This window comes from Coregonus clupeaformis, chromosome 28 (genome assembly GCF_020615455.1).
Source record: "Coregonus clupeaformis isolate EN_2021a chromosome 28, ASM2061545v1, whole genome shotgun sequence".
Lineage (NCBI taxonomy): Eukaryota > Metazoa > Chordata > Actinopteri > Salmoniformes > Salmonidae > Coregonus > Coregonus clupeaformis.
The window spans coordinates 27,709,733-27,733,343 of record NC_059219.1 but is presented as its reverse complement, the minus strand read 5'-3'; the positions used below and the strand labels follow the sequence as shown (position 1 = coordinate 27,733,343).

Here is a 23,611-nt window from a genome sequence, read left to right as displayed (position 1 = left end):
TGGTGGGCTTTCCACTACATTGAGACATTAACTATGGAGTTCCTTAATGGAGTTACTCCTGTTTTTGCTGCTTGGATATTAAACCGGCTAGGTAATATTACAGTTGGAGTAAAACAAAAACAAAAAAACAAATAAATCAAATCCATTACCTGGATACTATTTTTATGTCTGCCTGTTTTTCCCACACAGGTCTTCCCCGGTTTTTGCAGAGGTACTGGGTAATATATCCCTCACCGGGTTCCTATTCCTCCAAGCGGGTCACAACATAAGCTCTCCCAGGGCGTTGGACCCCTGCTCCGTGGCCTTGTTGGCTTGGCTGAGCTTATGGCTTCTCTTTGTGACAGGTGTGATGGTGGCATCCCCCCTGGGGATCCGCATACCTCGTGTATGCACTGCCTGGGTTTGAGCCACGCGGAGATGGCGGTGGAGCACCCTACTGGATGCCTGTTTTGTGTGGTGTTCTCAAAACGCCTGCGCCTGGCGGGATTGGAGGCCATGCGCGAGTGGGTCAGCCAGGCTCGGGCTCAGCCTGGGGACGAGCTCCCTCCCTCAGGAGTGGTGCTTCAGCGAGCTGTTAGTCCCTCTATTGGGCCCAGTACCCCTCCCAGGAAGCGTGGCCGGAGCCACCGCAGGCAGAGCCCATCTGCAACCAGTCCTGGACGGGGGCAGGAGTCGGACCGCTGGGACCACCTTGAACGGAGGGCGCATGCCCTGCGTCAGGAGGTTGATAGCTTCGGTGGCGACGACAGCTTTTCCCTGTTGGCCAGTGATAGGCTGTTCCTGGGGGACGATGCTGGCACTGTTCACCGCCGTGAGCGGGGCTACCAGGCTGACAGGCCATCAGAAGCCGGCAGCGGGGCTTCATCGCCCCCAGCGGCTCGATAGGCTATGAGGAGCCTACTCACTCGGGTAGCCACTGCACTGGACATCAAACTGGTGGACAGGGATGACTCTCCATCTGTCCCCATCTCTGCTGAGTTCCGCGAGGCCTTGCAGGAGAGCTGGGCCTCTGAAAGGGGGCGCTTCCGACTCACAGCAGAGACTGGATCATGGAGTTATGTTGCGGGCGCACTCGGCCTCCGGGAGTACCCGACCATGGACACCATGATAGCTGCCATGGTCCTCCCGGACCGGGAGATTATAGGGCGGAACCCGCGACTGAAGCCGGGACCCCCCCAGATTCTTTGATGCGGACTTGAAAGCCACAAATGGGTCCCTCTGCTCTCTTGGCCGCCTTACCAATGCGGCTATGCTGCTGCCGGCCTACCTGCAGACTCTGTTGCCCCGGCTGCAGGAGGGCACAGAGGAGCTACTACGGGAAGCGATGGAGGTGTCTCGCCTACTTTCCCTGCTCCAGAGGGATGTGGCCCGCGCCAACGGACGGGCCATGGCACAGGTGGTTACCTCCCGGCGCCATCTCTGGCTGGCCAAATCCCGTCTGCCAATTGCTCTCCAGAGCACATTTGCCACTCTCCCCATCACCCCAGGGCTGACGTTTGGCCCAGGGGTTGATGACATTCTGGAGCAGACCGATAAGGTTCGTAGGGACCGTGAGACCCTGAGACGGTTCATGCCGCCTCCTCAGGCCCCAGGTCCAAGGCAGACGGACCATCGCCACCCACCTGCACCTGAACAACGGGGGGGTCCCTCTCCTGCCCCATCGCCTCGTGCTGAGGGACGACAGCGGGGAGGGGCACAGCGTGTGGTGTAGCAACAACCTGTCAACTGTCACGCCATAGGGATGTGCCTGGGGGACCCAGGCGCTCGGGCGCCAGAGGAGAGGCGGGCCCCGGCAGGACCCCTGAGACACCCTTCCCCGGCCGCTTCTCCCGGTCTCAAAGGGCAAAGTGGGAGGAGGGTGTGGAGTCCTCCTGGGTGTTGTCTACGATGCTTGAGGAGTACCAACTCCAATTCCGGTGCCGGCCCCCGTCCTTCAGGGGCCTTCGTTTCACCATGGTGGCCAAACCCCTGAAGAAGAAAACCCTGCAGCTGGAGATCTCCTCACTCCTGGACGAGACATCAGAATGGCTAGGTGGGTTCTACTCCACTTATTTTGTGGTCCCAAAAAGAGACTGAGGGTTTCGACTGATTCTGGACCTCCGCAACCTCAATGGGTACTTGAAGGTACTGAGGTTCCACATGCTGTCCCCAGCCTCCATGTTGCAGGCCGTGTCCAGGGACCAGTGTTTTGTGACGCTGGACCTGAGGGATGCATACTTGCATGTTCCTGTTCACCCAGCTCATTGGCAGTACCTCCGATTCGCTTTCGAAGGGACAGCTTACGAATTCATGGTTCTTCCCTTCGGCCTCTCCTTGGCACCCCGCACTTTCACAAAGTGCATGGACGCTGTCCTGGCACCTCTCACGTCCCGAGGATTGTTGATCCTCAATTACCTGGACGATTGGCTGATTTGTGCCCCGACCAGGACACAGGTCCTGTCAGACAGAGACACGCTCCTGACCCACATCGGCGGGCTGGGCATTACTGTAAATGACAAGAAAAGTTGTCTGACGCCCACCCAGAGGGTGGCCTTCATTGGCATGGAACTGGACTCAGTCCTCATGAGAGCACGCCTGCCCACCAGAAGGGTTCAGGCGATCTTATCTTGCCTCGACCACCTTCGGCAGGGGCGGGTGGTATCCGCCCTGACCTGCCAACGCCTGAATGAATCGTGAATAATGATGAGTGAGAAAGTTAGACGCACAAATATCTTACCACAAAGACATGCTAACCTCTCACCATTACAATAACAGGGGAGGTCAGCATTTTTTGGGGGGGTATAATATTTGTGCATCATTAAATTTCTCACTCATCATTATTCACTATTCAATCATGGTAGAATCCACATTTACATTTTTGTCATTTAGCAGACGCTCTTATCCAGAGCGACTTATTGGGACAGTGAAGCATTTTTTCTTCTTTTGGCCCTATACTCCAAAAGTTTGGATTTGAAATCAAACAATGACTATGAAGTTAAAGTGCAGACTGACAGCTTTAATTTGAGTGCATACATTTTTTTGTTTGTTTATTAATCTTTGTTATTTTCATACTGGCCCCCAGTGGGAATCGAACCCACAACCCTGGTGTTGCAAACGCCATGCTCTACCAACTGAGCTACATCCCTGCCGGCCATTCCCTCCCCTAGGCAAAAATTGTGCGCCGCTCCATGGGTCTCCCGGTCGCCTAAGGCAAAACGTGGATTCGAACCAGGATCTTAGACCACTGCGCCACTCTCTTCATGTAGAAGTGTTTAGAAACATTATATTCTTACTTACAATCAAAGTGACCCTAAAAGGGTAATATTAGATTGTGTCGAAATGCAGGAAATGGCGATGGTGGGAGCATAGTATTATTTAATTAATGCTGCAGGCAGGGTTTGTACTGTAGTTAGTAGGCCTACTGTAGCTGCTGCACATGTTTATACAGTCTGTTTTTAAGTGATTACCCTTAAATCACAATTGACGTGTAATCACTGTAATCAATTGTATTAACCATAATTACAATCAATAACAAACTGTGATATTATAATAACCATGTAAAAATCTTGTAATAGTAATGTAGACTAATAGTCAAAATAGTTGTGTTTATGTAATCTACAGCAGGCGCTATGTTAATAAGGAATTTCATTCAATGTATCAGTGAACGACTTGCATTCTACAATCCGCCAAAACAGCACTGAACAATTGGCCCATACTAACAACAAACATTCCCATAGTACGCCACTGTCACGACCTTGCGCTGTTTACTTTCGGTTCCATGCACGGAGTTGTTGTAAAATACCAGCATGCTTTAAGTCTCACACTTTTGCATAAGTAGTTTTATTCGGTGTGTGTGTATATCGCACGGTATTGCTGAATAGGCAAAATCTGGACAATTCTGTGCCAAACACCTGTTCAGCATTTGCCACTTGCACAACTGTTCCTCTCGGGACAGTGCACAACTTTTTACAGCACAGCCTCGAAATGTAATACTTTGTATTATTGTAGATAACTATAATATGGAATACGTCATTGCAAATTCAAAATAAAGCATGTATCTACACATGATTTCATACATTTGACTGCACGAGGTGACAGAACACATGCGACATAAGGCAAGGTGTCAAAATACATTCTCACCGTGTTATTTCTAAACACCATCTTGTCCAGCTTTTTTGCAATCCGAATTAACTCCTCTTCTCGCGTCATAGTTTATGGCATGGATTAAACGTACAATAATATATATTATGTAAAATGCTATATCATAAAAAATAAGAAATGTAAATTTTCATCCTACGCAGATAGGACTTTACGTTATGGCGCGGTCCATTCCATTCGGTGAAGGGGCGTGTCCACAGTAGTTACAGGCCAGAAGGACAGTTGTCGCATCGTCTCACCATCAGGTCAAAATTCCCATGAGATACATGGCAACAACTCAATATAGGCGTTGCTATGGGTCTGACACTAATATCGTCTTTATATGAAAAATATTTAATAACTTACTTTAATACAGTGGGCTATGCAAACTATTTCAGCGGACTTTGGAGAGAACCCCAATGCCAATTCGCCTCGCGCAATAGAGCTCGCCAGCTTGTAGTCCTAAAAACCGGAAATTAGTTACTCTGGATCGTTCAGCCATTCTTTTTTATTTATTTTTATTTATTTCACCTTTATTTAACCAGGTTGGCCAGTTGAGAACAAGTTCTCATTTACAACTAAAACCTGGCCAAGATAAAGCAAAGCAGTGCGATAAAAACAACAACAACACAGAGTTACACATGGGATAAACAAAACATACAGTCAATAACACAATATAAAATCTAAGTGTGTGCAAATGTAGTAAGTTATGGAGGTAAGGCAATAAATAGGCCATAGTGCAAAATAATAACAATTTAGTATTAACACTGGAGTGATAGATGTGCAGAAGATGATGTGCAAATAGAGATACTGGGGTGCAAATGAGCAAAATAAATAACAATATGGGGATGAGGTAGTTGGGTGGGCTAATTACAGATGGGCTGTGTACAGGTGCAGTGATCGGTAAGCTGCTCTGACAACTGATGCTTAAAGTTAGTGAGGGAGATAAGAGTCTCCAGCTTCAGAGATTTTTGCGGTTCGTTCCAGTCATTAGCAGCAGAGAACTGGAAGGAATGGCGGCCAAAGGAGGTGTTGGCTTTGTGGATGACCAGTGAGATATACCTGCTGGAGCGCATACTACGGGTGGGTGTTGCTATGGTGACCAATGAGCTAAGATAAGGCGGGGATTTGCCTAGCAGTGATTTATAGATGACCTGGAGCCAGTGGGTTCGGCGACGAATATGTAGTGAGGGCCAGCCAACGAGAGCGTACAGGTCACAATGGTGGGTAGTATATGGGATTTTGGTGACAAAACGGATGGCACTGTGATAGACTACATCCAATTTGCTGAGTAGAGTGTTGGAGGCTATTTTGTAAATGACATCTCCCGAAGTCAAGGATCGGTAGGATAGTCAGTTTTACGAGGGCATGTTTGGCAGCATGAGTGAAGGAGGCTTTGTTGCGAAATAGGAAGCCGATTCTAGATTTAACTTTGGATTGGAGATGCTTAATGTGAGTCTGGAAGGAGAGTTTACGGTCTAACCAGACACCTAGGTATTTGTAGTTGTCCACAAATTCTAAGTCAGACCCACCGAGAGTAGTGATTCTAGTCGGGCGGGCGGGTGCAAGCAGCGTTCGATTGAAGAGAATGCATTTAGTTTTACTAGCATTTAAGAGCAGTTGGAGGCTATGGAAGGAGTGTTGTATGGCATTGAAGCTCGTTTGGAGGTTTGTTAACACAGTGTCCAATGAAGGGGAAATGAACCAAGAAAGAATGGGGTTTTGGGATAAATGACGAAAATAAGGTCTGAGGTTAACACATCTTATATGTTTTGTTCTATGAGATAATATCATGATCTTTATGAATTATGAAGCCTTTATGTGTTTGTTTTGATTACATACATGCTTCAAAATACACAAGAAATGACGTTAGCTGATGAGATTATCTCATAGAACAAAACATATATGATCTCCTAAGCCTGTGTTAACCACAGACCTTTTTTTTGGCGTCTTTCCCCCCAAAACATTAATTTTCCCATGGCAGAGTTAGTGCCTACAAAAAGACGCCATTACTATTGCTCTCTATAGTTGTGTATCCAACCACACACTAAAATATCCCACTCTGTAGGTCTACACTTTAGTTTGAAGATATAATGAATAATTGTTATATGATATACCTTAGTAGTAAACCATGTAGCCTATAACAAGGTCAGAAGTTAATGTTTGATTAATACAGTGAAATATAACCAATCATTTATATACAATAGATGACTAACAGGGGGCACAGTTTTGAAGCCAATGCGCCTCCATCTTGGCAATCCCCCAATGTTGTAAAAAATATTTTGGAAGCTTTAGAAATGCATTTATTAATGTCTACATTTGTTTTTGCCACGTTTATTCTATTAGACACCTTAATGCATATTTTACAAGTATATTATGTGAGCTAAACATACAAATAAAGATATATAATAAAACATTTTCCTTAAAGTATCATTTTTATAAAAATCGAATGTTACTGTCCCCACTACAACAAGAAAAATACTTAAATACATGTAATTTTGTCCTTGAATCATTTAGTTGAAATACTGTAGAATTCCATTCCTTCCTATAGACCAGGACTGCCCAACCCTGTTCCTGGAGAGCTACCGTCCTGTAGGTTTTTGCTCCAACTCTAATCCAGCACACCTGATTCTAATAATTAGCAGGTTGATAAGATGAATCAGGTTAGTAACACCTGGGGTTGGAGCGAAAACCTATAGGAGAGTAGCTCTCCAGGAACAGGGTTGGGCAACCCTGCTATAGACTATAGAGGACTGCTTCTGGCGAGTGCCATTATGGCCGACTGGTGGCTTCAAAGCCTCCCATTGGCCAATAGCAATCCAGTGTTTATATACATAATTGAATACGGCATGCAGGGTGCTATTCATGTGGTGACACACCTCCACTTTCACAACCTACACAGCTCTGACAGCGGCACAAACATAACTAGTAGGTAGTATACAAGTGTACACACAACTTGGAGCGTTTTATAGTGTTCCCATGAATTTACTATGGAGGAAAGTTGGAGTCACTTTATTGCGCATTAAAGTTGGAGTCCCTTTATTGTGCAGCAGATGTCACTCTGGTGTTGGGTTTCTTATCATGAGGACTATTTTGACCATGTTGTGTGAGATGGGGTTGTGTCTTTACAGTGTTCTTTACAACTTTAGTGTTCTTTAAGTAAAGTTATTTGCATTACAAATACATAGGCTGCTACAGTCTATGATTTATACTCTCCTACAACCTTGCCAAAAGAGAAATGCACACTGCGTACAGTAGGTGGCGGCACCTCTTAAACACTCACAGAAGAAGCCGGAAACAAATGATAGTCCCACTAAGCCAAAACCAGATGGGATGGCATATCGCTGTGGTAGCCATGCTCGTTAAGTGTGCCTTGAATTCTAAATAAATCACAGACAGTGTCACCAGCAAAGCATCCCCACACCTTAACACCTCCTCCTCCATGCTTTACGGTGGGAAATACACATGCGGAGATCATCCGTTCACCGACACCGCGTCTCACAAAGACACGGCGGTTGGAACCAAAAATCTCATGAGGTCTAGCATTGTCTTGCATTAGGAGGAACCCAGGGCCAACCGCACCAGCATATGGTCTCACAAGGGGTCTGAAGATCTCATCTCGGTACCTAATGGCAGTCAGGCTACCTCTGGCGAGCACATGGAGGGCTGTGCGGCCCCCTAAAGAAATGCCACCCCACACCATGACTGACCCACCGCCAAACCGGTCATGCTAGAGGATGTTGCAGGCAGCAGAACGTTCTCCACGGCGTCTCCAGACTCTGTCACATGTACTCAGTGTGAACCTGCTTTAATCTGTGAAGAGCACAGGGCGCCAGTGGCGAATTTGCCAATCTTGGTGTTCTCTGGCAAATGCCAAACGTCCTGCACGGTGTTGGGCTGTAAGCACAACCCCCACCTGTGGACGTCGGGCCCTCATACCACCCTCATGGAGTCTGTTTCTGACCGTTTGAGCAGACACATGCACATTTGTGGCCTGCTGGAGGTCATTTTGCAGGGCTCTGGCAGTGCTCCTCCTGCTCCTCCTTGCACAAAGGCGGAGGTAGCGGTCCTGCTGCTGGGTTGTTGCCCTCCTACGGCCTCCTCCACGTCTCCTGATGTACTGGCCTGTCTCCTGGTAGCACATCCATGCTCTGGACACTACGCTGACAGACACAGCAAACCTTCTTGCCACAGCTCGCATTGATGTGCCATCCTGGACGAGCTGCACTACCTGAGCCACTTGTGTGGGTTGTAGACGACTTCGTCTCATGCTACCACTAGAGTGAAAGCACCGCCAGCATTCAAAAGTGACCAAAACATCAGCCAGGAAGCATAGGAACTTAGAAGTGGTCTGTGGTCACCACCTGCAGAACCACTTCTTTATTGGGGGTGTCTTGCTAATTGCCTATAATTTCCACCTGTTGTCTATTCCATTTGCACAACAGCATGTGAAATGTATTGTCAATCAGTGTTGCTTCCTAAGTGGACAGTTTGATTTCACAGAAGTGTGATTGACTTGGAGTTACATTGTGTTGTTTAAGTGTTCCCTTTATTTTTTTGAGCAGTGTATATAAAAAATAAGAGGCAAAAGGGAGTAGGCACGTCGCTTTCAGCGTCTTGCCTCGGACTGGTAGCTGTAGTGTCACAGGTCGGGAGAAGGGCGGTTAGGCTGCGTGAGGAAAAAGCTACGTGAACGGCAGGAGCACTGTGCAAAAAAGCTGTCGCACGGCGCGTGATCACCCTGGAGGGTTAGCTAATTGCTAACTGTGTGCCTGACACTGAATTAGCTCTAGAATTGTTCTCATCTATTTTTATTGCTCTGGCAGACAAACAAGCCTTAGAGTAAAATAATATAACAAATCCTTGGTTCTCTATAGAACTTTCATTTCTTGTTATGCCGAGAAATCAGTCCTGGGCCAAGGCTAGAAAAACTGATTGGCAGCTTTTCAGGCAATTGAGAAATAGGTGTACTTCCTCAATTAACAAAGATAAATCATGCTACTTTCTAAGTTCTATCTCATACTCTGCTGGTGATCTGTCTACATTTTGGGAAACAGTTTATGCACTGAAAGCGTGGAAATTAATCTCCCTCCCTGCCTAAACAAGTTATGTCAGGGTCTAGCATCTTTACTGAGAAAAATTAGATAAGTGATGTTTTTAATCAACATTTTATCTTTGCAGTATCTTTTATTTGAAATAAATTGTGGTTTAATTGATGACCCTGGTCAGTCAATTGATTGTACTTCCCTCTCCCAGCCTCTAGTTGGCGTGATGGAAAATCAGTCAACTACTAGTGAATCTTTGTTTTCATTTCAGCAACTCTCTACTTGTGATGTGCTAGATGGCATGCTTAATATGGATGAAAAAAAATCCACTGGGGCTGATTTGCTTGATCCTTTCTTGCTGCAACTTTCTGCTCCCCTAATTGTGGAAGCATTGACACATACTGGGATGTAGCTCAGTTGGTAGAGCATGGCGTTTGCAATGCCAGGGTTGTGGGTTCGATTCCCACGGGGGGCCAGTATGAAAAAATAAATAATGTATGCACTCACTAACTGTAAGTCGATCTGGATAAGAGCGTCTGCTAAATGACTGAAAATGTAATACTGTATTTTTAACCTGACTGTGAACTGGTTAGAGTTGTGATTAAATAAAGTATCTGTGAGAAGGACATGGCTTCGGTATCTTGCTTGGATCGCCCCCCCTTAAATCTGATTGGCCATCCCAGTGCCCCCCCCCCCAGAAATTCTGAGATATGATAGGTTGTCTCTGAATATATTGATAATTTTGACCAAGACACACCGACAGAAAGACTCATCAATCTCAACAGAGAAAACATCCAAGCGAGTGAAACAGCGCCTCTCTGTCTTAATATGTGTAGCCCATGTATCTGATGCTGTCTGGACAAAAAGAGCATGACATGGGATATTCCTTTTGGCCAGACAGAATCAGATGAATGGACTACAGATACTAAGACAGAGGGACGCTGTGTGCCTCGCTTGGATGCTCTCTCTGGTGAAATAGATGCTTTCTCAGCCTATTGTGAATTGAAGGAAAATTATGAAACACGGATTATACATATTCTTTTTTTATTGTACATTTTTTGGGGGGTAGCCTGGCTTCCTTTGGTATCCATGAATACAAGTCACTTTCTAGGCTGAATGTCATTACACGTATGGTGTTTGTAATAGATGTCCCTTTCCATTCAAATGGCGGGTGCACACTGCACTTTTCGGATGTTGGACATATTTTGGAGTGGACGAACGTGCGCAGGTAGCCTACTTGACCTACTTTTTGAAGTGATTTGTTTGACAATCAGATGAAAACATAATGACTGGTTGTGTTCATGACACATTAAAAGGTCATACATTTTACAGTTAAATTACATGTCTTTACTATAAAGCCCATATTATTTTTTCAAGTTGTTAATAAAGGATCTCATTGTTGAGGAATGTGTTTGTTCATAAATTGCTTGTAGTATTGTATGTTGTACATTTTATAAATTGTGTTCATGCAGGGTTCCCTTGAAAAGTGAAATGAAAAAAAATAACTTGTTTCAACGAAATTATAACAAATAAATAATGGAAAAGTGATGCGTGCATATGTATTCACCCCCTTTGCTATGAAGCCCCTAAATAAGATCTGGTGCAACCAATTACCTTCAGAAGTCACATAATTAGTTAAATAAAGTCCACCTGTGTGCAATCTAAGTGTCACATGATCTGTCACATGATCTCAGTATATATACACCTGTTCTGAAAGGCCCCAGAGTCTGCAACACCACTAAGCAAGGGGCACCACCAAGCAAGCGGCACCATGAAGACCAAGGAGCTCTCCAAACAGGTCAGGGACAAAGTTGTGGAGAAGTACAGATCAGGGTTGGCTTATAAAAAAATATCCTAAACTTTGAACATCCCACGGAGCACCATTAAATCCATTATTAAAAAATGGAAAGAATATGGCACCACAACAAACCTGTCAAGAGAGGGCCGCCCACCAAAACTCACAGACCAGGCAAGGAGGGCATTAATCAGAGAGGCAACAAATAGACCAAATATAATCCTGAAGGAGCTGCAAAGCTCCACAGCGGAGATTGGAGTATCTGTCCATAGGACCACTTTAAGCCGTACACTCCACAGAGCTGGGCTTTACGGAAGAGTGGCCAGAAAAAAGCCATTGCTTGAAGAAAAAAATAAGCAAACACGTTTGGTGTTCGCCAAAAGGTATGTGGGAGACTCCCTAAACATATGGAAGAAGGTACTCTGGTCAGATGAGACTACAATTGAGCTTTTTGACCATCAAGGAAAACGCTATGTCTGGCGCAAATCCAACACCTCTCATCACCCCGAGAAAACAGAGATGTTTTTCATCGGCAGGGACTGGGAAACTGGTCAGAATTGAAGGAATGATGGATGGCGCTAAATACAGGGAAATTCTTGAGGGAAACCTGTTTCAGTCTTCCAGAGATTTGAGATTGGGACGGAGGTTCACCTTCCAGCAGGACAATGACCCTAAGCATACTGCTAAAGCAACACTCGAGTGGTTTAAGGGGAAACATTTAAATGTCTTGGAATCCCCTAGTCAAAGTCCAGACCTCAATCCAATTGAGAATCTGTGGTATGACTTAAAGATTGTTGTACATCAGCGGAACCCATCCAACTTGAAGGAGCTGGAGCAGTTTTGCCTTGAAGAATGGGCAAAAATCCCAGTGGCAAGATGTGCCAAGCTTTTAGAGACATACCCCAAGAGACTTGTAGCTGTAATTACTGCAAAAGGTGGCTCTACAAAGTATTGACTTTGGGGGGGTGAATAGTTATGCACACTCAAATTTTCTGTTTTTTTGTCTTATTTCTCGTTTGTTTTACAATAACAAATATTGTGCATATTCAAAGTGGTAGGCATGTTGTGTAAATGAAATGATACAAACCCCCGAATAATCCATTTTAATTCCAGGTTGTAAGGCAACAAAATAGGAAAAATGCCAAAGGGGGTGAATACTTTCGCAAGCCACTGTAAATATGAATGGCATTTTAATGTGTTTTTTGATATCTCATAGGGCTGGGAATTGCCAGGGACCTCACAATACGATATTATCATGATACTTTGGTGCCGATACGATATACTGTATGTATTGCGATTCTCATGATTCTACATGCATTGCGATTCTACAAATTGGCTCCCTATTTAAAAAGAAGATGGAGAGCAAGCTACGAAGGAAACATACTTGAGTTTTGGTGCAGGTACAGTCAACTAGAACAAAAATAATATTGCGATATTGTGGAAATGATCCAATAAGATATATCGTCAAAAATAATATCCCTGTAGGTAACTGTATCGATTTTTCCCCCATCACTAATATCACAATATAATAACTATTTCCAGTAAATTACAAAATAGGCTAACTAAACTTAAAGCATAGTAGGCTAAGCTTGAGTCCAATATAGAGAAAAGATAAGACCTTCAAGTCTGTTCCAAAATTTCAAGTTGTGAAATAGGCTACCAAGAAAAGTAAATATGTTGGGAGTTAGGCCTATTCAGAATTGCAGATGCAGATTATGTAGGAGTTTAATCACAATCAATACAACACACAGTAGGCAGTACAGGCAACTGGTGTTGCTGAGTAGGCAAATCAAGATGACACACATTCAATAATAATATCATATATATATATGTGTGTTTTTCTTCTTCTGCCAAAACAAATAATATTGCTGTGTTTGAATAGGGCACAGCAGTTTAGTCTATTTTCTATTTGTGTACTCTGCATCAGTACCACCAGAGGATGCTATTACTGTAGATTAGACAATCACAGCGGTACTGAAAGCAGTTCAGAATTTATTGGAGGGTTTTTTCTGGATCAAAAAGGGGCTTCGGTGGTAGGCGTGGCAGGAAGCGTGGCAATGAGCGAGTTCGGCCCGTCGGCGTGGCTGAATTTAAGATAATATTTTATAGGTCCCCAGAGAAATCTTAGCATTTTTAAGCCAATTTCCTACCATTCAAAAAATCTCTCCATGGAACTGAGATAATGTTTTGCAGTTATAACGCTAATTTCCTGCAATTCTACACATTTGCCATGGAGCTGAGAGACAATGTTGCAGTTTTAAAGCTAATTTTCTGCAATTCCATGAATTTTGCCATGGCTAATGCTGTGTTCTTTTGCTCAAGCATAATAACAAAATCAATACTGCTAAATTCATTATTTTTGGGATTTTCAATTCACCCTGACTGTCTAGCTTTTATTTTGGTGATTATTAGTAGAGCTCTGCTACTCGACCCAAGCCCGACGGGCCTTGACATTATACATCAGGGCCGAGTAGGGCCTGTTTTTTTCATCAATATCTAGGGTACGGGTAGGGCTCGGGTATCTCTAAATTGATCACTAACATTTTGAAGCTGCGCCATTTGCTCGTGCTCTGCTGTGCAGTCATATCTGACTAAGATCATAACATGGTGTCAGAAAGGCTTCAACGTCATCCAATATAAGACAGGAGAGAAAATATTAATGTTCCTTGAGTTTTATCGGCGTTTAGAGTGACAAAGTAGCTAACAGCTCACTGCTCTCTCATGTCTCGTCATTGATTAGAGCAGCCCAAGCGGAGCCATTGCTATGGATACTCACTGACTCAGAGCCGCCATGAGCAGAGTGCATGCAGAGCGAGCAGCCTGCGCACAGGGAGCGAGTGACAGACAAAGAGGAGCAGCTAATGGATCTACTAAGTTATTTCTGGTTTCGGGCAGGGCTTCAAATTTGGGGGAAGCAATCAGGCCTGGGTAGGGTAGGGTAGGGCCTGAATGTTGCGGGCATGGGTAGGGCTCAGGCTTAAAATGCATGCACGTGCAGGGCTCTAATTGTTAGTTCTCAAAGATTATATTATTCAAAAATATATAGGTCCATTATCTTTTCTACATACTTTATCTGGTTTTAGTCGTTTAAGTGTACACAAAAAGCATTTTTCTTCCCGAAAATTCATTGCACAAAACATATCATATTGAGTTGCACTCCCTTTTGCTCTCAGAACAGCCTCAATTCGACTCTACAAGGTGTCAAAAGTGTTCCACAGGGATGCTGGCCCATGTTGACTCCAATTTTTTTATTTTTGTTCTCATTTACAACTGCGACCTGGCCAATATAAAGCAAAGTAGTGCAATAAAAACAACACAGAGTTACATATGGGGTAAAAAAAAAAACATAAAGTCAGAAATACAACAGAAAATATATATACAGTGTGTGCAAATGTAGCAAGTTATGGAGGTAAGGCAATAAATAGGCTATAGTGCAGAATAATTACAATAGTATTAACACTGGAATGCTAGATGTGCAAGAGATTATGTGCAAATAGAGATACTGGGGTGCAAAAGAGCAAAATAAATAACAATATAGGGATGAGGTAGTTGGGTGGGCTAATTTCAGATGGGCTGTGTACAGGTGCAGTGATCGGTAAGGTGCTCTGACAACTGATGCTTAAAGTTATTGAGGGAGATAAGTCTCTCCAGCTTCAGAGATTTTTGCAATTCGTTCCAGTCATTGGCAGCAGAGAACTGGAAGGAATGGCGGCCAAAGGAGGTGTTGGCTTTGGGAATGACTAGAGAGATATACCTGCTGGAGCGCAGACTACGGGTGGGTGCTGCTATGGTGACCAATGAGCTAAGATAAGGCGGGGATTTGCCTAGCAGTGATTTATAGATGGCCTGGAGCCAGTGGGTTTGACGACGAACATGTAGTGAGGACCAGCCAACAAGAGCGTACAGGTCACAGTGGTGGGTAGTGTATGGGGCTTTGGAGACAAAACGGATGGCACTGTGATAGACTACATCCAATTTGCTGAGTAGAGTGTTGGAGGCTATTTTGTAAATGACATCGCCGAAGTCAAGGATCGGTAGGATAGTGAGTTTTACGAGGGCATGTTTGGCAGCATGAGTGAAGGAGGCTTTGTTGCGAAATAGGAAGCCGATTCTAGATTTAACTTTGGATTGGAGATTCTTTATGTGAGTCTGGAAGTTGAGTTTACAGTCTAACCAGACACCTAGATATTTGTAGTTGTCCACATACTCTAGGTCAGACCCGTCGAGAGTGGTGATTCTAGTCGGGTGGGCGGGTGCTAGCAGCGTTAGATTGAAAAGCATGCATTTAGTTTTACTAGTGTTTAAGAGCAGTTGAAGGCTACTGAAGGATTGTTGTATGGCATTGAAGCTCGTTTGGAGGTTTGTTAACACAGTGTCCAATGAAGGGCCAGATGTATACAAAATGGTGTCGTCTGCGTAGAGGTGGATCTGAGAGTCACCAGCAGCAAGAGCGATGCTTCTCACAGTTGTGTCAAGTTGGCTGGATGTGCTTTGGGTGGTGGACCATTCTTGATACATATGGGAAGCCGGTGCACCTGGCACCTACAACCATACCCCAGTCAAAGGCACTTAAATATTTTATCTTGCCCATTCACCCTCTGAATGGCACACGTACACAATCCATGTCTCAATTGTCTCAAGGCTTTAAAATCCTTATTTAACCTGTCTCCTCCCCTTCATCTACACGGATTGAAGTGTATTTAACAAGTGACATCAATAAGGGATCATAGCTTTCACCTGGATTCACCTAGTCAGACTATGTCATGGAAAGAGCAGGTGTTCCTAATGTTTTGTACACTCAGTGTATATACATGTATATATATTTTTTGCACTGTTTGGACATAGGTATCCCGAAAAAACGCTTAGGCAGCCTGCCTAAGGATTTCAATGGCAGAACAATCCCTGACTGTCACTGGATACTAATGTGAGTGCTTGTGCGAAAACTGTGATTTTGAAAGTTTCATACTTTCCACACCCCCCATGATGAGACGACTATTACATCACATTATTTTCCAATGAGGTATCCTACTGCCAGAAAACCATTATTTGTAAACTTTTCTGTTTCTGGTCTCAGGCCATAGCAGGGCAGCATGTTACTCCTACTTCTGGGCAGTCATGCTAAACTATAATAGACAACCATGTAAACTACTACAGTGGATTGCCATCCAACTCTTCTTACAGTTGATAACACACCACAGGGAGTAGAGAGTATAAAAGCAGTGAATCAGGAACCAGATGTAGTTATGAGTTAGAAAATCCTCCCCAGATTTAGGACTTTCATTCATTTCATTTGATGCGATATGAAACTTTCCCATGAACATTTTGAGCTCTTCAGGCATCTTCAGGCATGTTAAAAGAAAACAGATCTACATTTAAATAACTCAGATGAAATCTCAATGAAATCAGTTACTGGCCATTGGGTTATTGTTATTATATTATTTTGTAGGCCATATACCTGGTTAACTACCAGTGAAACAGCCTCTGTAACTGTACTTTATCAGGCTACAAATGACATGTAGCCTAAGTACCTGTAAATATGGAATACTTACCATATTATTATTTTATTTTTTTAGATGTAACTATGACTCTGCAAGTACTACTGCATGTAATAAGTATCTGCATTTACTTTTAGTTATCCCGATGCCTAGGTACTGTCCATTATTTTAAAGATAAACTAAAACAACTTGTTTTGATAGAAGGATTTTGAGATTTGAACAAGTGTGTGTGTGTGTGTGTGTGTGTGTGTGTGTGTGTGTGTGTGTGTGTGTGTGTGTGTGTGACGCTTAAAACCTGTCTTCTCTCAGTGGTATTACAGTGAGGAAAAAAAGTATTTGATCCCCTGCTGATTTTGTATGTTTGCCCACTGACAAAGAAATGATCAGTCTATAATTTTAATGGTAGGTTTATTTGAACAGTGAGAGACAGAATAACAACAAGAAAATCCAGAAAAATGCATGTCAAAAATGTTGTAAATTGACTTGCATTTTAATGAGGGAAATAAGTATTTGACCCCTCTGCAAAACATGACTTAGTACTTGGTGGCAAAACCCTTGTTGGCAATCACAGAGGTCAGACGTTTCTTGTAGTTGGCCACCAGGTTTGCACACATCTCAGGAGGGATTTTGTTCCACTCCTCTTTGCAGATCTTCTCCAAGTCATTAAGGTTTCGAGGCTGATGTTTGGCAACTCGAACCTTCAGCTCCCTCCACAGATTTTCTATGGGATTAAGGTCTGGAGACTGGCTAGGCCACTCCAGGACCTTAATGTGCTTCTTCTTGAGCCACTCCTTTGTTGCCTTGGCCGTGTGTTTTGGGGCATTGTCATGCTAGAATACCCATCCATGACCCATTTTCAATGCCCTGGCTAAGGGAAGGAGGTTCTCACCCAAGATTTGATGGTACATGGCCCCGTCCATCGTCCCTTTGATGCGGTGAAGTTGTCCTGTCCCCTTACCAGAAAAACACCCCCAAAGCATAATGTTTCCACCTCCATGTTTGACAGTGGGGATGGTGTTCTTGGGGTCATAGGCAGCATTCCTCCTCCTCCAAACACGGCGAGTTGAGTTGATGCCAAAGAGCTCGATTTTGGTCTCATCTGACCACAACACTTTCACCCAGTTCTCCTCTGAATCATTCAGATGTTCATTGGCAGACTTCAGACGGCCCTGTATATGTGCTTTCTTGAGCAGGGGGACCTTGCGGGCGCTGCAGGATTTCAGTCCTTCACGGCGTAGTGTGTTACCAATTGTTTTCTTGGTGACTATGGTCCCAGCTGCCTTGAGATCATTGACAAGATCCTCCTGTGTAGTTCCGGGCTGATTCCTCACCGTTCTCATGATCATTGCAACTCCATGAGGTGAGATCTTGCATGGCGCCCCAGGCCGAGGGAGATTGACAGTTCTTTTGTGTTTCTTCCATTTGCCAATAATCGCACCAACTGTTGTCACTTTCTCACCAAGCTGCTTGGCAATGGTCTTGTAGCCCATTCCAGCCTTGTGTAGGTCTACAATCTTGTCCCTGACATCCTTGGAGAGCTCTTTCGTCTTGGCCATGGTGGAGAGTTTGGAATCTGATTGATTGATTTCTTCTGTGGACAGGTGTCTTTTATACAGGTAACAAGCTGAGATTAGGAGCATTCCTTTTAAGACTGTGCTCCTAATCTCAGCTCGTTACCTGTATAAAAGACACCTTGGAGCCAGAAAGCTTTCTGATTGAGAGGGGGTCAAATACTTATTTCCCTCATTAAAATGCACATCAATTTATAACATTTTTGACATGCGTTTTTCTGGATTTTTGTTTTGTTATTCTGTCTCTCACTGTTCAAATAAACCTACCATTAAAATTATAGACTGATAATTTCTTTGTCAGTGGGAAAACGTACAAAATCAGCAGGGGATCAAATACTTTTTTCCCTCACTGTATGTCCTAACTAAAGTCGTACACAACAGGCTAAATGAAACTCTGCTCCACTGCAGCTGACCGCCACCACAGTGAGGCCTCGGTCTTTGTACCGGGTGATCGGGTCTGGCTTTCGACCCGGAATCTGCCCCTCCGCCTGACCTGCCGGAAGCTGAGCCCGCGGTTTGTGGAGCCGTTCAAAGTCCTGAGGATAATAAATGAGGTTACCTATAGGTTACTACTCCCTCCAGATTACCGCATTAACCCCTTGTTCCATGTGTCTCTCCTCAGGCCGGTGGTGGTTGGTCCGCTCCAGGAGAATGAGGTGCGGGAGGTCCCTCCGCCCCCTCTGGACATCGAGGGGGCCCCGGTGTACTCCGTCTGTTAGTGGTGGGCCTTCATTACCTCGTGGAATGGGAGGGGTACGGTCCGGAGGAGCGGTGCTGGGTCAGGGTGAGGGATATCCTCGATCCCTCCCTGTTGCAGGATTTCCACCGTCGCCATCCGGCTCGCCCTGCTCCGCGTCCTCCTGGTCATCCCGAGGCCGGTGTCGGCGCGCTGCTGGGGCTGCACGTCAAGGTGGGGGTACTGTCACGACTTCCTCCGAGGCTGCCTCCTCTCCTTGTTCGGGCAGGCTTCGGCATTCGTCGTCACCGGCCTTCTAGCCACTTCCGCTCCTCATCTCATCATTCCATTTGTTTGTCTTGTTTTTACACACACCTGGTTCTTATCCCCTCATCAGTACCTGTATAGGTGTTCCCTCTGCCCCCTTGTCTTTGTGTGTGATTGTTTATTGTAGAGGAGATTATAGCTCGGTGGAGCTCGATTATATTGTGTATCGCTGGGTTGTACACCCGTGTGCCTTATTTTCCCCAGGTCGCCGTTTGTCCGCACTGGTGTGTATTAATCATTGCTGCGTACCTCTGTTATTGATTAAACCATATACAGTGGGGGAAAAAAGTATTTAGTCAGCCACCAATTGTGCAAGTTCTCCCACTTAAAAAGATGAGAGAGGCCTGTAATTTTCATCATAGGTACACGTCAACTATGACAGACAAATTGAGAAAAGATTTTCCAGAAAATCACATTGTAGGATTTTTAATGCATTTATTTGCAAATTATGGTGGAAAATAAGTATTTGGTCACCTACAAACAAGCAAGATTTCTGGCTCTCACAGACCTGTAACTTCTTCTTTAAGAGGCTCCTCTGTCCTCCACTCGTTACCTGTATTAATGGCACCTGTTTGAACTTGTTATCAGTATAAAAGACACCTGTCCACAACCTCAAACAGTCACACTCCAAACTCCACTATGGTCAAGACCAAAGAGCTGTCAAAGGACACCAGAAACAAAATTGTAGACCTGCACCAGGCTGGGAAGACTGAATCTGCAATAGGTAAGCAGCTTGGTTTGAAGAAATCAACTGTGGGATCAATTATTAGGAAATGGAAGACATACAAGACCACTGATAATCTCCCTCGATCTGGGGCTCCACGCAAGATCTCACCCCGTGGGGTCAAAATGATCACAAGAACGGTGAGCAAAAATCCCAGAACCACACAGGGGGACCTAGTGAATGACCTGCAGAGAGCTGGGACCAAAGTAACAAAGCCTACCATCAGTAACACACTACGCCGCCAGGGACTCAAATCCTGCAGTGCCAGACGTGTCCCCCCTGCTTAAGCCAGTACATGTCCAGGCCCGTCTGAAGTTTGCTAGAGTGCATTTGGATGATCCAGAAGAGGATTGGGAGAATGTCATATGGTCAGATAAAACCAAAATATAACTTTTTGGTAAAAACTCAACTCGTCGTGTTTGGAGGACAAAGAATGCTGAGTTGCATCCAAAGAACACCATACCTACTGTGAAGCATGGGGGTGGAAACATCATGCTTTGGGGCTGTTTTTCTGCAAAGGGACCAGGACGACTGATCCGTGTAAAGGAAAGAATGAATGGGGCCATGTATCATGAGATTTTGAGTGAAAACCTCCTTCCATCAGCAAGGACATTGAAGATGAAACGTGGCTGGGTCTTTCAGCATGACAATGATCCCAAACACACTGCCCGGGCAACGAAGGAGTGGCTTCGTAAGAGGTTTCAAGGTCCTGGAGTGGCCTAGCCAGTCTCCAGATCTCAACCCCATAGAAAATCTTTGGAGGGAGTTGAAAGTCTGTGTTGCCCAGCGACAGCCCCAAAACATCACTGCTCTAGAGGAGATCTGCATGGAGGAATGGGCCAAAATACCAGCAACAGTGTGTGAAAACCTTGTGAAGACTTACAGAAAACGTTTGACCTGTGTCATTGCCAACAAAGGGTATATAACAAAGTATTGAGAAACTTTTGATATTGACCAAATACTTATTTTCCACCATAATTTGCAAATAAATTCATTAAAAATCCTACAATGTGATTTTCTGGATTTTTTTTCCTCATTTTGTCTGTCATAGTTGACGTGTACCTATGATAAACATTACAGGCCTCTCTCCTCTTTTTAAGTGGGAGAACTTGCACAATTGGTGGCTGACTAAATACTTTTTTCCCCCACTGTATTCCGTGATTTACTCTCCTGCATCTGACTCCATCCAACATCATCCCCTACAAAGGGCACAATCATTATTTTATTTCAGGGTTTTTTTTCTGGCTTGGGCTCATAGGCCTATGCGATTGCATAAACTCTAATATGCGTATGGACGTTTTGAATTAATCATCACCTTAGAAAGCGCTGTGTTAGGCTTTGAAACAACATCCACAATGACCATGTTTTCCACGCAGTTTCAACCTGTTGTTGAACTTCTTTCTTCAAACTAATCAGTCACAGTGAGGTGAATTATAAAAGCACATACTGTTTTGATGATAAGTGTTTGATGTGATTTTTGACTGCGTTGATGTCAGAGTGGTTACAGGGACAATAGAGCCTTGAGTACCAGGCCATTATCGACCTGATGGTCTTTAGCAAGTTGGGTACTACCAACACATGTCCAGAGTGCATAAGAGGAGATTACCGTCACATGGAATTTTACTGCGGTCATGACTCATGACTGCCGGTGTGGCGGTAATACAGTCACCGCAACAGCACTAGGCCAGACGGATTACCAGGGTGCATACTCAGACCATACGCTGACTAGCTGGCAAGTGCCTTCACTGACATTTTCAACCACTCTCTGACCCAGTCTGTAATACCTACATGTTTCATGCAGACCACCATAGTCCTTGTGCCCAAGAATGCCAAGTTAACCTGTCTAAATGACTATCGCCCTGTAGCGCTCACATCTGTAGCCATGAAATGCTTTGAAAGGCTGGTCATGGCTCATGTCAACACCATCATCCCAGACACCCTGGACCCACTCCAATTTGCATACTGCCCCAACAAATCCACAGATGATGCAATCTCTATTGCACTCCAAGAAAGGAACACCTATGTGAGAATGCTGTTCATTGACTACAGCACCATAGTGCCCTCCAAGCTCATCACTAAGCTAAGGACCCTGGGATTAAACACCTCTCCAACTGGATCCTGGACTTCATGACGGGCCGCCCCCAGGTGGTGAGGGTAGGCAACAACACATCCACCACGCTGACCCTCAACACGGGGGCCCCTCAGGGGTGTGTGCTTAGTCCCCTCCTGTACTCCCTGTTCAGCCATGACTGCGTGGCCGCGCATGACTCCAACACCATCATTAAGTTTTCCGACGACACGACGGTGGTAGGCCTGATCACCGATGACGATGAGACATCCTACAGGGAAGAGGTCAGAGATCTGGCAGTGTGGTGCCAGGACAACAACATTTCCCTCAACATCAGCAAGACAAAGTAGCTGATAGTGGACTACAGGAAACGGAGGGCCGAGTACACCCCCATCCACATGGACGGGGCTGTAGTGGAGCAGGTCGAGAGCTTCAAGTTCCTCAGTCCACATCACTAAGGAATTATCCTGGTCCACATACACCAACACAGTCATTAAGAGGGCACGACAATGCGTCTTCCCCCTCAGGAGGCTGAAAAGATTTGGCATGGGCCCTCAGATCCTCAAAATGTTCTACAGCTGCACCATTGAGAGCATCTTGACTGGCTGCATCACCGCTTGGTATGGCAACTGCTTGGCATCCGACCGCAAGGCGCTACAGATGATAGTACGTACGGCTCAGAACATCACTTGGGCCGAGCTCCCTGCTATCTAGGACCTCTACCCCGGGCGGTGTTAGAGGAAGGCCCTAAAATTTGTCAAAGACTCCAGCCACCCAAGTCATAAACTTTTCTCTCTGCTACCGCACGGCAAGCGATGCACCAAGTCTGGAACCAACAGGACCCTAAACAGCTTCTACCCTCAAGCCATAAGACCGCTAAACAGTTGACCAATAGCTACCCAGACTATCTGCATTGACCCTTTTTGCACTAACTCTTTTGACTCATCACATACGCTGCTGTTACTGTTTATTTCCTATCCTATTGCCTAGTCACTTTATCACTACCTACAGTATATGTACATATCTACCTCAATTACTTCGTACCCCTGCACATCGACTCGGTACTGGTACCCTGTGTATATAGCCAAGTTATCGTTACTCATTGTGTATTTATTCCTCTTTTTTTCTCCCTGCATTGTTGGGAAGGGTCCGTAAGTAAGCATTTCACTGTTAGTCTACACCTGTATTTACAAAGCATGTGACATATAACATTTGATTTGATCCCCTTCCCCTCCCCGTGAGCCAAGAGTGAGATAGCTGCTACAAATCACATCCTCTTGGGTAAAGTGTACCATTTGCTCCCAAAGGACGAGTCCGTCCCAGAAACAGTAAACATCAAACGGGGCCAAACTACTCAAGTCTCAAATGTTGTTTGATTACAGTGTTCATGAGTTTGAGTACAGAAGGATTATTGCTTCAAGAGAGAGACAATAACTCAGTGAAAGCCTTACAAAATATATGACTGGACTGAAAATGTGGCTTCTTTGGTGCAGTTTAAAGTTTGTGACTAAGTGGATCTGGTATGTCAGGTGTTCTAATGCCTTCTCCCTTAGTTCTCTCTTATCAATGTGTTATAATTGTATTTCTGTGTGTGTGTGTGTGTGTGTGTGTGTGGTAGTGGACGGGAGATGCACAAAGTTGACAGTTGCACTTCAAACGTGGTGTTTGGTTTGGGAGTGCGGGATGGGATTTCTGCCCCCCTCGCTGGGTAAACTCCAGACACTGCGCCCATTCAGCTGGCCCTGCGTACTGGATGAAGTTGGGATTTTTTGTCAACAGGCTGCAATGCCAGGA

At 44.8% G+C, this 23,611-nt stretch overlaps 1 protein-coding gene across 3 annotated transcripts in view; it reads right to left on the bottom strand.

Moving 5' to 3' along the window:
* Nucleotides 1-4,506, bottom strand: part of LOC121543505 (transcription elongation factor A protein 3-like) — a 40,106-nt gene extending 35,600 nt beyond the window's left edge. Inside the window, exon 1 of one of the 3 annotated variants that reach the window (XM_041853407.1) lies at nt 4,483-4,506. Coding sequence is in view for 2 of the 3 variants with exons in the window: in XM_041853404.2 (XP_041709338.1) it covers nt 4,120-4,188 (69 nt within the window). In the remaining variant the exon portion in view is untranslated. Of the gene's footprint in view, nt 1-4,119; nt 4,352-4,482 lie in introns of those variants that run through there. The other 2 variants (XM_041853404.2, XM_041853406.2) reach the window with 2 other exon arrangements.
* Between the last annotated feature and the right edge of the window lie 19,105 nt (nt 4,507-23,611).